The 17,244-nt window shown below is 43.3% G+C and overlaps 1 protein-coding gene across 2 annotated transcripts; it reads right to left on the bottom strand.

The window, feature by feature from the left end:
• Positions 1 to 205: 205 nt before the first annotated feature.
• On the bottom strand, positions 206 to 16,111 carry LOC118564394 (exocyst complex component 6-like). 2 transcript variants are annotated; one of them, XM_036142394.1, is made up of 5 exons: positions 15,950 to 16,111; positions 15,541 to 15,614; positions 5,438 to 5,550; positions 4,264 to 4,275; positions 206 to 2,654 (listed from the first exon to the last, which is right to left on the bottom strand). In XM_036142394.1, exons 1-5 carry the CDS (start codon positions 16,065 to 16,067, stop codon positions 2,528 to 2,530), a joined length of 444 nt encoding a protein of 147 aa, XP_035998287.1. In that variant the 5' UTR covers positions 16,068 to 16,111; the 3' UTR covers positions 206 to 2,527. The 2 variants fall into 2 exon arrangements, with proteins under 2 accessions (XP_035998287.1, XP_035998288.1); XM_036142395.1 differs by lacking the exon at positions 4,264 to 4,275.
• Between the last annotated feature and the right edge of the window lie 1,133 nt (positions 16,112 to 17,244).

The raw sequence follows: 17,244 nt of genomic DNA on the forward strand, positions 1-17,244 counted from the left end.
ATGAACCAATCTCAGACAGATGGAAGACAATAGATGAATAGAACCTGGTTGTATAAGTGTGCACACTCTTAAATCATTTCCATGTTTCAACCTTTTTGAATTCACACCTTTATACTTCATCAGAGTTAATCTGAAGAAATATAAAAGTTAACTTGTCATGAACGAGGAGGAACCAAAATGCAAACAGGAACTCGAGAGCAGCATGATGAGTGCAAAATATTTAATGAATATAAATAAAAATTTACAAAAGCAGGATACAGGCAAGGCACAAATAAAGGAGAAACCTTGGAGGCTTGCAGTGCCAGAGGCACTGGCCAGAATGTACCTGAATCTACCAGGTTATGAAGAGAAAACCTGGGACTGGACTCAGAGGGATGGAAACCAGACCTTGAAACTGCAGACTAAACCAGGACCTTGACTCTGGAGACTAGACTGCTGGAGCTCACAGCAACTCTGGAGGATGGCGGCTGGCCTGCTGGAACCCATGGTGGTGCTCTGTAGAGTTGCATAGGTACCTGTAGATGTCTTGAAGGAGTACTGGAGAGTCCACCTGGAGCTCCTCATTGGAGAATTCAGGAACTTGGATGTGAGGTGAGTCTATCTAGACCCCCTAATAACTAGACTCAGGAACATGGAGAGGTACTTAAAAGTGCGCACCGACATTACCGTGTGATTAAATTATGTGCACCTGAATTCAAGAGCAAGTTACCAAAACAGCCCCTGCTGGAGATAAGCAGCTCCAGTTCCAGATTTCGGTGGACTTTGTAGTGATTTTGTTTTAGTTAATAGGTGTAGTCACTGTGTCAGAATCATCAGTTATTATTTCATTGCTTTAAATGCCAACTGTTGATTCCTCAATGGGAGTGTCTCTCTGATTCTCTGTAGACAGTGAAAGAGTGGGAAGTTCTCCCACCCCTGCAAATGCTGTGTGGGAAGTTCATTTCCACAGTGGAAAAAAAAAAAACACTCACAGAAAACGATAGGAGTATGCAAACATTCTGGGGGGAAGAAAATCCATGAAAAATGTTCTCATAGCAGAAATTTACCTTTACGCTCACATCACAAGTAAAGCCTGTATGAAAGACTCACTTTCATATTGATTTACGTGGATCTTCAGTTGATCTCGAATCTGTGTTCATGCATTCTTCCATTGAATTGCATGGTTTATTGGAGAGATTTGTGCTCTCTGTTTCAAACTCCATTTGAGCACGGTGGATATAAAACCAATGCTAATAAAAAGCCAAATTTCTGGGTACAAAACAAAGTGAGTGGATATAGGAGCGTCACAAACCTCACGGAAATGTCTTATGTGACAATGTAGCAACAAAAAAAAACACACCATGAACTGGACAACTAAACACTTTATATGAACATCAGTCTTCCAAGACATCATCATTCACTTCAGCATAATTCATTGTTGCCACATAATTCAACAGTATCAACAATATTTGGATAATGAGTTAATCTGCTCTTAAATTTGTATTTTGTACTCTCTCTCTCTCTCTCTCTCTCTCTCTCTCACACACACACACACACACACACACACACACACACACACGGAGCATCCTGAAAAACCAAATAATATAAATAACTCAAACTTAAAAAAATCAATAAATTATTCACTTTACATCTGTTACATGTATAAACAAACACAGATGCACACACAACCTAATTTTCTGTGTGTGAGTAAATGCATAATTTGCTATTTGAGTTTTTAAAAAGAAGCTCACATTAACTGAATGATAGATAGATCCAGAGATCTTAACAGGATTAGTTATAACTGAGACCTAGTCTGAAATGTTGCCTTCACATGGTTACTACATTTATGAATCTGTGGATCAGTGAAATATTGAATCAGTGGATTGTAAATGACTTCATCGTTCCAGATGAACAATGTCTGTTACTCTTCAGAATGAAATTCAGGAAAATATCTACCAAATGAAAATAAACATTATGATCTTGATGGGTGTTTCTAAAAGCTTGTCCTATTCAGATTTGGTACAGGAGTTTTGGACCTTTCAGTAGGTTGGCCCAACACATTGTTACTTCCTGTACTGACCAGTCTCAGATCACAACTACAATCATTCCTTTTCAAAAAATGTAGAAAAGTTTGTCTCAAAAGACCCACTGACAAATAGTTTCTCTCCAATCCTGTAAAGTGTCCAGTAACTAGTTTGGAGTGTGTGCATAACCCAGCAGAATTCCACTGACAAGTACAACAGAGACAGGACATGGTTTCCTGTTTCCTGGCAGGGAGTTCCCTGCATGCTTTTTACAGACAGTGTAATGCTGTGCTTTCAGCTGACAGTCATGACCATGCGACTGGTAAATGGATGTAAACTCTGAGCTGTTTGAATGTTGAATGTGATCCTCTGCATAGGTTCTGTGGTGTATTAGAACCAATCTCTATCAGTCAAAATGTTCTTTAGGGCGTTTTTCACTGGGCCAATGTGTGCATGTGAATGCATGCATGTTTCACTTATATTATCTGGCTATTGCACATACAGATCACATGTTTATGTGTTTTCTAGGTGGACATGCCATTGACAAGACTTCTCAGCTGTTTGACCACAGTCTCTATCAACTTCTGCTTGTCTCTGTCGTTCTTCCTGAACTGAGAGAAGATGTTGTTCTTCTTGTTGGTGTCTTTCATTCTGAAAACAGAAAGAGAGTTTGTAAATGTCCTGGTCCATTTGGGTCAGACTGGACTGCATCATTTAATGACCATGTGCCCCTTTAAGTATGTAAAAATGCAATCATTCCCACACTGGTCTTGGCATTCAGGTTCCAGATGCATCCATTTATGTGATAAAAATTAAAGTGACAATAATAGTTATCATCAGTTTCATTTTTCTGTGCCTTTCCCAGCACATCTGTCACTCCAAACAGTCCGACCCACACTAAAACAAATACTGCTTAAAACATAAAACTTAGCCATAATGACTTCAGCACATCAGTTACAAGTAGTGCAATTCTACTGGCAACAGGAACCAATAAGTGCCTTCCATCATTCTTTCAAATATACTGAAATCTGGAGAAGCTTCTGACTGAAGACACTCTGATGTACAACAGTCTGATGAAGAGGGTGCTTAGGGGTTGTCCATAATGTTCTTCATTATATGAAGAAACCTTCCTTGCATAATTATGTTTATAGGTTCCAGAAGAGTCCCCAGAACAGAGATGGCCTTCTTTATAAGCTTGTTGAGCTTCTTGAAGTTAATTGCTCAGATGATGGCAGAGGAGGTCATACTCTCCACAACAGACAACAGCCAACAGAAGATCTGCAACATCTTGCTCCAAACCCTGAATGACCTAAACTTCCCCAGGAAGTACAGTCTGCTCTGTCTCTTCTTGTAGACAGCTTTACAATTGCATCTGCAGTCCAGTTTGTTGTCCAGGTGAACAACGAGGTATTTATACTCTTCCACCACCTCCACTACTTCTCCCAGGATGGTAACAGGGTTGGTACTATTGCTGTTTCTCCTGAACTACAATCACCTCCATTGTTTATCCACATTGAGAATGAGATGATTGTTTCCACACCATGCCAAAAAGCGGCCCACCAGCTCCCTGGTCTCGGCTTTAAATGTCACATTATGGTGAGTGAGACAAAATTACTGCAAATATTCTAGGTCTAAACTATAACCAAACACAGTTGCAAAAAAAAGTATATTTAAGATGTGTTGATGACCGTAGTTTACCAACCCTCCCAAATCTGACTAAACCTACAAATTCACTTGGTGTTCGTTCTCAATTTAATCATTTGTTTAAGAGCGAACACAGACTAGTTTATAGTTAAGCACTAAATCACTTATACCCCTGGCAGATTTAGATTTAAAACTCTTTTCATTCAACCAAAACATATTTTTCCATCAGGAAATCCATCAAATGATAAATGTAAAATAAATATCACTTTTTAAATTATGAATCTTTTGTTTCTGTCAACCTGTTTGCATGTTTCCACTGATATTTGTGATTTATTTTTAGGGATGAGGTCCAAGTTTTTGATGTTAGAAAGCCTCCTTGCCATCCTCCTAATCCTATTCTCTATTAGATTCCAGTCAGAGTTCTGGCTAGGCCACTCAAACACCTAAAATTTTTTATATTGCTTCCAGTCAGAACAACTTGCTTTGCTGTAAATGTACCATATGGTGGAATTAGTAAAGTATTTTAGACAAATGAAACAAACTGTGTGTTAAAAAGTAAGATTCTGCACCCAGTGTATGCATGTAAAAAAGGGAAAAGTGACAATACTGGACCTACCCCCTGTAGACTCTGATCAACAGCAGATAGCAGCAGCAGAAAAACAGCAGAAAAAGAAAAGCTTTAGAGGAAAAGAAGTGCAGTTATGGAACAAAGTCACACAGAGAAAGCCAAGTCGCCAACTTGGTTTGGTTCCAATTTAATCAGTTATTTTTTAAATATACTAATGTGGTTTACGTGGTCTGTACAGTAATATTTTACCCCACATTCATACACGCCTGTTCTGTAGATAATTTAGCTACATCCAGAGAAAATGTTTGGATGTCAACAGAATTGATGTTAAATGGCAGGAACTGTAACGTTCCTGGCACTGGGGCTGCTAATTGCAATCAGCGCACCTGTTCTGTCTCCGCCTACCTGCTTAAAAGCTCTGTTCCTCGCAGCCTCCAGTGCCAGAACGTCTCGAGCCAAACGGTGAGAACTTCCAGCCTTTTTTCTGAACACCTGTCTGCATCTCGATCTGTTTTTGCCCCTGTTTTTTGAGCCAGTCTGACCCCTCTCTGGATTTTTGTCTGCCCGCCTGAGTCCTGCTAGTCAGCCTCAGTGATCTGGACTGCCTTCCCGTGTTTCTGACCCCAGCCTGCCTGTAAGTAACGGAGATTGCCTGCCCCATTAACTGTCTGTGCTTTTTGGATTTTGGACCTGGATCTGGACCTGGAACCTCCCTTGGATTCTCCCTTGGATACCTCTGCTGGATTAAACGGATCTCCCCCTCGTCAAGACTAAGACTGTACCTGGACAAAGAACCTTGGATTATCCCATCACGGACTCCGTCGTTTCCTGAAACCAAGATTGTGTCCAATCGAGCCATCCCGCGGCCAGGTTAGTGACCAAGCTTCCAACTCACATTCCTGCCTGCCTCCGCTGGTCACAAACCCACCACTCTGTCTTCAGGAGCTGCCGGTAGCTGAGTGCGAGCCGCACTAACCGGGAGTCCGTGTCGCCCTCCTCTTTAATAAAAACTGTTAAAGCTTTACTGTCCTGCTTTCGGGTTTTCCTTGGGTCCATCCAAATTCATTACAGGAACGGGCTTTTTGGTAGAGTGAGCAATCTCCTTGATGTATGTTTTACCCATATTCTACTTTTAGCATATGTATTAGTTTCACAGCAGCTATAGGTAAAAGAACTGGTGAATTGTTTCAACCACCGCAGCATACTGACCCGATTCACTTACTTTTCAAGCAGAGCCAGTGCAGTGGCTGGGTTCACTCTCAAGTACTTAGAGTTTGGCTGACCATAGTCAGCCAGGTAAGTCGACCAATCCCACACCATGAAAAGATCCAGGAGCTGCAAAACACAAGAAATTATAAATATTTAGAGGAAACAGGGCTTTAGGTTCACAATATCTAAAAACGATAGTTAGAGATGGGACAAAGACTTTGCAAAACTAAATCTGTGCTTAAAATAATTTCAATATCTAATATTCGGTGCCTATAAACTGCATGTTGTAATCCTTATATATTAGCTAAAAGCCAACAATCGCATGTTGTACACATGAAGTTTACATTATATGCCCAAATATAAAAGTTTAAAGTAGGACTCGGACTGTACCTGGATAAAGAACCTTGGATTATCCCATCACGGACTCCGTCATTTCCTGAAACCAAGATTGTGTCCAATTGAGCCATCCCGCGGCCAGGTTAGTGACCCAGCTTCTAATTCACATTCCTGCCTGCCTCCGCTGGTCACTAACCCACCACTCTGTCTTCAAGAGCTGTCAGTAGCTGAGTGCAAGCCGCACTAACCGGGAGTCCGTGCCGCCCTCCTCTTTAATAAAAACTGTTAAAGTTTTACTGACCTGTTTTCGGGTTGTCCTTGGGTCCATCCAAATTCATTACAGCACGCCAAAAACATGGACCCTGCACCCGAGGTCCAGTGGTGCACGGGAGTAGAAAGATCCATTTCGGACTTAGAAGTGGGCGTTTCGGAGATCCTTAATCATCTCCGAAACCAGGCTAGCCCACAGCCTCCACTTCCGCAAGCAGCTCCTCCGAGCCCTCCGTCACTTCCGGTGACGCCGTCTCCGCCTGGGTTTTTTAGTGGCGATCCGGAGCATTGTCGGGCTTTTCTCACGCAGTGTGAGATACATTTCGAGCTGCCGCCATCCTTATTCCCTACCGACCGGTCCAAGGTCGCCTACGTGATTTCCCTGTTGGCCAGTAAAGCCAGGCTATGGGGGACATCCGAGTGGCAGAATGATTCACGCTTCTGCCACTCGTATCATGACTTCTCCAAGCAGCTTGTGAGAGTGTTCAGTCCCGTGCTGCCCTGCCAGGAGTCCTCTAGGGGGCTTTTATCCCTGAGACAGGGGGATAGGTCTGTGGCCGAATTCATTATTGATTTCCATTTACTGTCAGCAGAGAGTTTATGGAATGAGTTTGCCCTTATGGATGTTTTTATTCATGGGCTCAATGACAAAATAAAAGATGAGCTTGCCACCCGGGATTATCCGAAGTCCCTGAAACAGCTCGAGGAGCTTGCTACTAGGGTGGATCTCCGTCTCATGGAGCACCGAAGGGAACGTCGCTCAAACCCCACAACCCATCCTCGGTTTTCGGCTCCTCCTCCTGTCACATCACCGGTCTCTCAGAAGCCATCTGAACCTGAATCAATGCAGTTGGGCAAGCTGGGTCTGTCTAAGGATGAGTACCAGCGCAGACAGCAACAGGGACTCTGCCTCTATTGCGGGGGGGCCGGTCATCAGGTCCGGGCTTGTCCAGTAAAAGGCCAAGCTTAGTAGGGGGTGGGGGATCCCTACTGAGCAAAACCAAACCTGCTGTCTCTATTCTTTATCCCCTCTTGAGTCCCAAGCCATGCAGGACTACATAAATGAGTCCCTAGGAGCAGGCATTATTCGCCCCTCTTCCTCACCAGCAGGGGCCAGGTTTTTCTTTGTTGGGAAGAAAGACAGCTCCCTCCGCCCATGCATTGATTATAGGGGGCTTAATAACATTTCGGTGAAGAACCGATATCCTATCCCCCTAATGAACACCGCGTTTGACCAGGTCCAAGGGGCTCAGGTTTTCACTAAGTTGGATCTTCGCAACGCCTATCATTTGGTCCGTATAAAGGAGGGTGATGAATGGAAGACCGCGTTCAACACCCCTACCGGCCATTATGAATACTTGGTCATGCCCTTTAGTCTTACCAACGCCCCAGCCATTTTCCAAAATCTGGTCAATGAGGTTCTCAGGGACATGATTGGCCACTTCATGTTTGTTTATCTGGACGATATCCTCATCTATTCCAAGAACCTCACCCTTCACAAACAACACGTTCGCTCCGTCCTTCTCCGCCTCATACAGAACCAGATGTACGTCAAGGCTGAGAAATGCGAATTCCACACAACATCAACCTCCTTCCTCTGTTTTTTTTGTCCTCTGGTCAGATTGCCATGGATCCAGCCAAGGTTTGAGTGGTAACCGAGTGGCCCACCCCGGTGGACCGTAAGCAACTCCAGAGGTTTCTGGGGTTCGCTAATTTTTACAGGAGGTTTATTAACAACTACAGTTAGGTCGCCTCCCCACTCCACGTTCTCACGTCTTGCAAGGCCAGGTTTGTTTGGAATGAACAGGCAGACAAGGCCTTCACGCACCTGAAGGAACTGTTCACTTCAGCACCGGTCCTCGATTCCCCCGACCCAGAGAGGCAATTCATAGTGGAGGTGGATGCCTCTAGTTCTGGGGTTGGGGCTGTCCTACGCCAGGAGTCTAGTGATGGCTGCATTCATCCCTGTGCTTTTTTTTCCAGGAAGTTGTCTAAGTCCGAGCAGAATTATGATGTAGGCAACCGGGAACTCCAGGCTGTTAAACTGGCCCTTGAAGAATGGAGGCATTGGCTCGAGGGTTCCAAGACACCTTTCTTGGTCTGGACTGACCACCGCAACCTGGATTATCTAAAGACTGCCAAGAGACTCAACCACAGACAGGCCAGGTGGGCTTTGTTTTTCAGCCATTCCAACTTTACCCTTTCCTACAGGCCTGGGTCTAAGAACGGCAAGCCCGACGCCTTATCCAGGATTTTCGAGGCTAAGGAGGAGGACCCAGATCAAGAACGGGGGTTAATTCTGCCGAACACAGTTAGATGTGCTGTCTCCCGCCTTGGGCTCGAAAGGGAGGTAAGGGAGTCTCTTGGGTCCGTCCAGATACCCGAGGCCTGTCCTAAAGACAGGCTCTTTGTCCCTCTCCACCTCAGACCTAGAGTCATTGAGTTTTGTCACAGCTCCTGCCTATACGATCATCCTGGCATCAATAGAACCCTTCGGCTAATCCGATCTCAGTTTTGGTGGCCTTCCCTGGCCAAGGACGTCGGGGAGTTCATCGCAGCCTGTTCCCCCTGCAATCAGGCTAAGGCTTCCCGTCGCCCCCCTTCAGGTCTGCTTTGTCCTCTGCCCGTTCCTCCTCGGCCTTGGTCCAGTCTTTCAATGGACTTTATTACTGGTCTCCCCTCCTCCGATGGCTACTCGGTTATCCTCACTATTGTGGACCGCTTCTCCAAAATGGTCCATTTGGTCCCCTTACTTAAGCTCCCCTTATCCAAGGAGATGTTCAGGTTGCGTGGTCTGCCCTCTGACATAGTGTCAGATCGGGGTCCCCAGTTTGTGGCCCGTTATTGGCAGGAGTTTTGTGCCATGCTCGGCATCTCCGTTAACCTCTCCTCCGGCTTCCACCCCCAAACAGACGGCCAGTCTGAGAGGATGAATCAGGAGGTCGAGACCAAGATCCGCCTCTTTTGCCAGTCTGATCCCTCCAAATGGGCCCAGAATTTACCCTGGGTAGAGCACGCTATCAATGCCACACCCTCCGGCTCTACTGGTCTCTCCCCCTTCTACGTGGTTTACGGGTTCCAACCGCCAGTGTTCACCACTGAGGAGGTGGAATCCAGAGTCCCGTCTGCCCATCTCTCAGCCTTAAGGTGTCAGCATGCCTGGAGGAGGGCCAAGAGGGCCAAACTCGCTGCCTCTCAAAATCAGGCCCGCGCGGCTAATAGCCGGCGAGTTCCAGCTCTGCCGTACCAGGTGGGAGACAGGGTCTGGCTATCCACCAGGGTCCTTTCTTTGAAGGTCGACAGCACAAAGTTGGCACCACGGTTTATCTGGCCATTTACTATGTCCAAGGTGGTGAACCCGGTGGTGGTTTATCTCCGTCTGCCTTCTGCCATGAAGGTCCACCCCACTTTTCATGTTTCCCGGGTCAAGTCTGTCAAAACCTCCAGTTTGGTTCCCGCCTCCACACCCCCACCTCCCACCCCTCTGGTTGATGGCTCCACTGCATACACTGTCAAGAGGATCCTGAAGTCCCGAAAGTGGGTTCGGGGTACCCAGTACCTCATCGACTGGGAGGGCTATGGGCCCTAAAGAAGTCAGTGGGGTTACCATCCCGCCACATCTGGACAAATCCCCTATTAGGGATTTCCACAGAGCCACCCGGACCCCTTTGGATACCTCTGCTGGATTAAACGGATCTCCCCCTCGTCAAGACTCGGATTGTACCTGGATAAAGAACCTTGGATTATCCCATCACGGACTCCGTCGTTTCCTGAAACCAAGATTGTGTCCAATCGAGCCATCCCGCGGCCAGGTTAGTGACCAAGCTTCCAACTCACATTCCTGCCTGCCTCCGCTGGTCACAAACCCACCACTCTGTCTTCAGGAGCTGCCGGTAGCTGAGTGCGAGCCGCACTAACCGGGAGTCCGTGTCGCCCTCCTCTTTAATAAAAACTGTTAAAGCTTTACTGTCCTGCTTTCGGGTTGTCCTTGGGTCCATCCAAATTCATTACAGGAACGGGCTTTTTGGTAGAGTGAGCAATCTCCTTGATGTATGTTTTACCCATATTCTACTTTTAGCATATGTATTAGTTTCACAGAAGCTATAGGTAAAAGAACTGGTGAATTGTTTCAACCCCCGCAGCATACTGACCCGATTCACTTACTGGACAGGCTGGTCCGGGTGGGTATTACAATATGTATTTGGCTGTGTTGATTTTTTGATAACCTTGATTTCATGGACAGCTGGGACATCGAATTTTATACTGCAGGTTTTTAAGGTTTTACAACTGTTTTGCACATTAGGTCTAATCCATACAAAATTGACAACCAGGTGATAACTGTTGCCAGGTGATAACCCAGGTGTGTGGGTGATTAAATCCAAGATGCAAAACTAATACAGATATTCTCTTCCAGGTCACCTCTGAAAGTTGTCAGAGTGGAGCCATGATCAGTCCAGCCTGAGGGTCATGATCTTGGCACTAGTGTTGGTCTGATCCTTCACCTGACACGCCTGTGCAATGCCCACAGTGCAATCAGGCCAAGGTCTCTTGACGACCTCCTTCCGGACTACTTCCCCCTCTGCCTGTGCCCTCTCGGCCCTGGTCCAATATTGCTATGGACTTCATCACGGGTCTACCCATCTCGGAGGGCAACTTTGTCATCCTCACTATCATCGATCGGTTCTCCAAGATGGTCCACCTGGTCCTGTTACCCAAGCTTCCCTCACCCAAGGAGATGGGAAACATCTTGACTAAGGAGGTGTTTAGGCTCCATGGCATCCCGACAGACAGTTTCAGACAGAGGTCCCCAGTTCGTGGTCCAATACTGGAAGGAATTCTGTGCTATGCTGGGGATCTCTGTCAGCCTGTCATCCAGCTTTCACCCACAGACTGATGGCCAGACCGAGAGGGCCAACCAGGAGATTGAGACCAAACTTCGCATCATGTGGGAGACTGATCCCACTAGGTGGGCACAAAATTTACCCTGGGTCGAGCAAGCTATAAACTCCACGCCTTCTAGTACCACTGGTCTCTCTCCATTCTATGTTGTTAATGGTTTTTAGCCACCGGTGTTCACCATTCAGGAGAGGGAGTCCAAGGTGCCTTCTGCCTGTTTGTGAGCTCTGAGGTGCCAGCGAGGCTGTTTACGGAATTAATGGTGAATGTAATGGTTTCTAGAAGTGTTCAATAAAGTTTTGTTAAAAAATTCTCAAAAAAAAAAAAAAAATGTGCATACATACAAAATGTACATAGATGTGCCGGCATCTGTCCTTGTTAAAAAGCTGTTGAGCAATAGGGGCCGACAATATTAAGACCACATCATAGCAACAAATATAAGGTAAGAAAAAAGCAGCACAGCTATTAACAACGGCCTTTTATGGAGAGCTAACTGCTACTGCTGTGTGTGGATTTGTAGTTGGAAACCGGAGAGTGACATGAAAGACGGATCATTTTTTTTTGGGGGGGGGGGGGGGGGGTGAAATGATTGGAACTGGGCCGTTCAGACTGCCATGAAAAAACGTATAGGAGTCAAATATGGGCCAAAACATCAGATATGGGTTGCATTTCCCTGCAGTGTGAGCGTAGCCTTGGTCATTGGTACTAGTCTTTACTCATTTACACAGAGTTCTGTACCAACCTTAACTTGTAAAGGAGGCTGCATACCAGAACTGGAGACATAAAAATTATTATTTTGGCTACAATCTCCACTCCCATGACAGAGACAAAACAATGTTAATCCTTCATGCAGCCTCTGCACTTGATAAAAAGAATGGCCAGACCAAGAGCACTACGCAACTGTCTAGAATTTGTCAAATTTCTTCTGTTTACATTTCAAACCTTTCACAGAGAATTCTGGTATTATTTGTGATATTTCTAAATACTATCTACCACTAACTGAAAAAAATCTAAAAAAAATCTGAGTACATGGATATGAACCTTGATAATTTCCACCCTAGGTGGGACATAATTATGGTGAACTACTGTGATTGAGTACAAGGAAAAAGGGAGGATCAAGAGATCAGATTGTGTGATGTTAGTATAGAAATGCATCTCCTAGGTAGGGTTTCTTTAAATACATGATGTGTTTGAGGTGAAATGCCCATTGACCTGAGGTTAACCTTATGGAGAAGATCCCCCTCTGACTCTCGCCCACATACAGCATTGTATGTTAACAACATAGGGCGAAACAGCTGGATGTTTGGGCCATGTTGAAAGAGCACTGATGGAGCAGCTTAGTGGTAATAGCATTATTCATTTGAGAAACTGACACACAGAAAGGCTCAACAAAAAGAGCAAGTATTTGGAGTAACACTTCCAAAAACTGAAGGAATTTTTTAACACAAATAATTAGATAAGACAGATTTTTTTAACTCTTTAAAGATCATTCTAGTTCATATTGAGGAGATATATAGCATTTAATAGGAGAGGACTCATCCTATCATTTATGACAATTTAGCATTTCGCTGGTATTAATGACGTTCTAGGCACACCAATGGAAACCTAGAGGTATAGAAACTGTCTCCACTCATAATAAAAAAATATTATGTGCTATTGTTACTTATATATCATCCAGAGAAGACGGCTCACCCGCTACTACCATCTAATGTAGAACAGATTACTAGATCAATGTGTGCTTCTGTGCTTGTTTGTCTGTCTTGTTGTGTCTCTGTTCTGTCTTCTGTAACCCCAGTCGGTCGAGGCAGATGACCGTTCATACTGAGCCCGGTTCTGCCGGAGGTTTTTCCTTCCCGTTAATGGGTGGTTTTTCTTCCCACTGTCGCTTCATGCTTGCTCAGTATGAGGGATTGCAGCAAAGCCATGTACAATGCAGACGACTCTCCCTGTGGCTCTACGGTTCCCCAGGAGTGACTGCTGCTTGTCGGGACTTTGATGCAATCAACTGGTTTCCTTATATAGGACATTTTTGACCAATCTGTATAATCTGACCCAATCTGTATAATATGATTGAACTTGACTTTGTAAAGTGCCTTGAGATGACATGTTTCATGATTTGGCGCTATATAAATAAAATTGAATTGAATAAATTGAATTGAATATTTCAAGCATATATTTTTAAATTTTTGTTAAAGACAAGCAAAGTCATGAATATGGTGACAGACAGTGAACAGAAGAGTCTAGCAGTAAACAAAGAGAACCAGTGAGCTTATAAACTGAGACAGGGATGGAGAATGAAAATAAACCTAATCAGAGGAAATGTTAGCAGCTGAGGCAGAATGAAAGCAGGGCCGCTGAGGGAGGGAGACTAATTAATGCAGGAGGTTTTACTAAGCACAGACTTTTCACCAAAGGAAATAGGTTAACACTGAACTGAGAGAACTGGACTGGACAGCAGAGGAAAATCAACCTATATCTTAGGACATGGTCCAAAAGGATGTTTTTTTGTGGATTATTTTAAGTAATGTTTCTTTTATAGAGGTTGATTGGGAAGAGATCAGAAAATCACAAAACATCCTTTAGCTTCTGAAATAGATGTTCTTAGAAAAGTAGAATTGAGCAGAAAATTTCTCAGAAGAGTGGCTTTTGTAGATTGCGTTTGTAAATAATTACTGAACCAGAATATTTACCATCCTTAACACAAGATCATGACCAACTTGTAAAGAGATAATAAACAGTCTGCCCTGCACATTGCTGATGATTCACTGTGCACAGAAGGTAAGGTTTTCCTTGTAAAGTAAAGCCAAAGAATAATTTCTAGATCTGAAGGCTCCCAGAGATGAGATCAGTATGTCTAAAATGTAACTGTTTAACACATATTTTTTTGCAAGTATGCTATGAAAGAAACATATTACTCAACATCTGCAGAGACTCCGTCTGTGTGAGGAACTAAGTTTCAGGTATTGTGTCTGTTAACATACCAACAATACTCTGTTTTGATGTTGTAACTTTAAAATTTAAAATAAATCTTTGGTTTTTCCCATCTTTCATTCATTCATATCAGACATTCTGTGGGCAACCAATATTTTTCTGGTTACTATTTTTCAACATTATTGTAATCTGTTAAAAGATAAATGGTGTTCATCTTGATGATATGTGGAAACGTTTACATGCTGTTAGGCGTTTTCTTTTTCTCCAAGCTACTCCTCACAGAACATATTTCTCCTCACGTCCTATTCCTTACTGGATAAACCATTAATATTCCCTATCTGAACCCAAATTTGTGCATGAGACTTTCATCTAACATTTTTTTTCATATGCAGCGACTCTGTTATGCGTTGATGGGTTGAAATTTGTGTTTCAAACCCAATGTCATCTTTGGCTGCGTTCTTATTAGATAAGAAGATAAGAATTCCTTTATTGTCCCGCAATGCAGAAATTAGGGTATGACAGTAGCAAAAGCACAGACAGTTACACACAATTATTAGCTATGAAAAAAGAAGAAAAAAGAACAAACGTGTCTAATGTAAAAAAAATTTACTCTAAAGAAACGCCAACCATAGAAGATAACAAGTGTAGATATTGCACAAAGTAGAATTTTTTCCCCCCAAATATTTAAGGATTAATAAATGACAGCCATCTTTCAGTATATTAAACAGATTAACAGGTAGAAGCATCAATCACTATTACAATGTTGCTAACTAGATACTAAACCCTGACGTTAATCAAATGGGCATTTCTACTGCTGTCTTCTGTCCCTCCTAAATGTCTCCAACAATATTAAGTTTACCTTTGAAAGAACAATGTAATTTAAACAAAAGAGAATGTTAAGGGTTAATCTCTCATAACAGTAACAGGAAATAATTACATTCCTGAATATTAAACTTTTTTTTGTGGGCCAAAAAAAACAACAACCAAGAAATGTGTCTGTGAACTTATGTGACTGCGATATGATCCCAGCCTCTACCTTAAGCTTATGCTGGGGTCACATTGAATGTGGTGCGGGTTACGGTCCTGATCCAGTTCCGGTTGACCACAAACCCCGACTCACATTGCTCCTAGGCAGCCATGCTTTTCGTTTTTTCAGGGCAAAACCTGTTATCCGTGCTCTTAAATATCATATTTCATCCTCCAAAAGCCCCTCTATTTCCTTGTGTCTCTGTGTCGCCGTTTTGTTTACTATAGTCAAACTAGCTAAGTTGGTGAAATTCACTGGAACATTATCCTGTCTAGTGCCCGATGTTTTCTGTTTGGCACGTAAAATTCAGCAGCTTAATCCGGGAATTGCTGCAGCGTGGGGTTCAAACTTCCTTCTTGCAGACTTTTTTTGCAGCACTACACGACCTCGATAACTGGACCCGCAACCTCATGCAACTGATGTGAATTGACACATTGATTTCTAATTATTTGGGTTCCTTGCGGCGCTGCAACTGTGTCTGCACCGCAACCGTATCTACACCGCATTCATTGTGAGCCAGGGGTAAGATTAACAGGTCAGCGCGGACAGAAAGCAATGAGACTCTGCTGCTATTTACATACAACTAGTGGTCATAGAGCTAACAGAGGTTATGCTATGGTTATGGCTGGAAGACCAGGCAGATTCAGAAAGTTTACCTGTCGTAAGTCGATGAAGGCCAGTTGGAGCGTGTCACCTTGAAAGCCAGGTACTGGCTCTGAACTGGCAAACACTGAGAGGACACAGAAACACAGTTGGATATTATTCATTTTATACGTCAAATGCAAATTTTAGCTAGCTGGTAAAGGTCCTAAAACTAGTAACTTAGGCCTAATGAACATATAACGGACTATAACCAACTTAATGAATATCTGCCCAAGAACTCTGGGGGTCTTTTATGCATGTTGTATGGCTATTTATTGAAGACCTATGAAGTCTATACTTTTCAATACTTCATTTGATTTACAATGTATGTTAAAACTAAAAATATTTTTAAACCTTGCAATGTTTTAGATAGAACAGGATAAAAAAAAATTTAATTTTATTTTAACCTTTCTTTATACTCACATTCACACTGTATGACATCCAAGTTGAATTGCTGTATGGCTCCCATACTGATTTGCTTGAGTTCTGTGTCGAGGAGCATCTGCATAAGTGACGTGGACAGATGCTTACACGCAGACATACATGCTGTCTGGGCCACTTTTCCCTACAGAGAGAGAAATTGGGGATGGGTGGTGGTAATAACGTAAAGCATGAAGCAAGTCAAAAGAAAAGAGTAAGAGATCAAATTGGGACAAGGATGAAAGAAGAGGAGAAGGAATGAGAGTTCAAAAAGAGGTCAGTTTTGAGGATTGAACATTAATAGAAAGAATGAATTGGAGAAAAGAATAGGGTATGAGAAGGTGTGGATAAAACACAAATGAGCAAAATGATCAATGAACAGACAGAGGGTTGGCTTTTTCCAAAACAATTTCTGGCTCAATAGTAAATATAAACATAGTGCAGAAATGCAGACCTAAACAGTTAAAGTCAGAGAAGATCCCATTATTTACTTGCCCATGTACCCGAGAAGGCAGGAACTTATGGGTTGTGAAATTTAAGCTTTCTTAAGAACTTGACATTTAGTGCATGAGTGTGTTCAAATTAAACGTGGTATAGAATTTTTTGGACATAGAAAACCTGAAATAAGCACAACTCTCCCAGATATCCTTAAAGGAGCAATAAGCAAATTTTCACCACTAGGTGGAGCTTGAGCAGCTGTCTGTAGACCAAACAAGATGTGTATCAAGCCACACCTGTCTTTACCTCGCTCCGGCAATTGGCACCCATTTCCCTTCTCACCCATTGGCTGATATGTGCATATTGCAAAGGGTTAATACACAGCAAAACAGTATCACCTTTTGGAGGAACATGTAGTGAAGAAGTCAGTAACTCATAAATTTATAATGCTGTTAGCAAGAGAACAGTTTGATCCGATGTGTGTGCTCTTCACCATTTTCTTCCTGGCGGTGGGCATTTTATGAGCAGGGAGTGGGTAAGCCCTGAGTGGCAGCCGTTCACTGCGCGTAGTTGCACGTGCGTGCAGCAGTGTCCGAAATTAACTTCCTGATTCACCGGCCAAGTTGGCCGGTAGATGTAAAAATCAACAGGCCAGGCATATTTTTTACCGGCCAAAATATTAATCCTGACCAGACCTCAATTTTGATAAAAATTAAGAGTGAGATTATGTTAATTTTCAGGGGCGTGGTTAGGGGTGTGGCTGACTGGACCCTGGAAGAGAAATCGTTGTTTCTTGACTTTGATAAGAAAATATTGTAGTTGATTATAAAAGACACAATATGAATATCAGATTCACGTCC

The sequence above is a fragment of the Fundulus heteroclitus genome, chromosome 10 (genome assembly GCF_011125445.2).
Source record: "Fundulus heteroclitus isolate FHET01 chromosome 10, MU-UCD_Fhet_4.1, whole genome shotgun sequence".
NCBI classification, from domain to species: domain Eukaryota; kingdom Metazoa; phylum Chordata; class Actinopteri; order Cyprinodontiformes; family Fundulidae; genus Fundulus; species Fundulus heteroclitus.

Bases quoted from the DNA above. Each gene is read 5' to 3' on its own strand.
- LOC118564394 (XM_036142394.1), bottom strand. From the start codon at position 16,067: ATGTCTGCGTGTAAGCATCTGTCCACGTCACTTATGCAGATGCTCCTC. The intron at 15,615-15,949 runs GTGAGTATAAAG...GTGTCCTCTCAG, and splicing joins GGATGTCATACAGTGTGAAT to TGTTTGCCAGTTCAGAGCCA. The intron at 5,551-15,540 runs GTAAACTTTCTG...TGTGTTTTGCAG, and splicing joins CCTTCATCGACTTACGACAG to CTCCTGGATCTTTTCATGGT.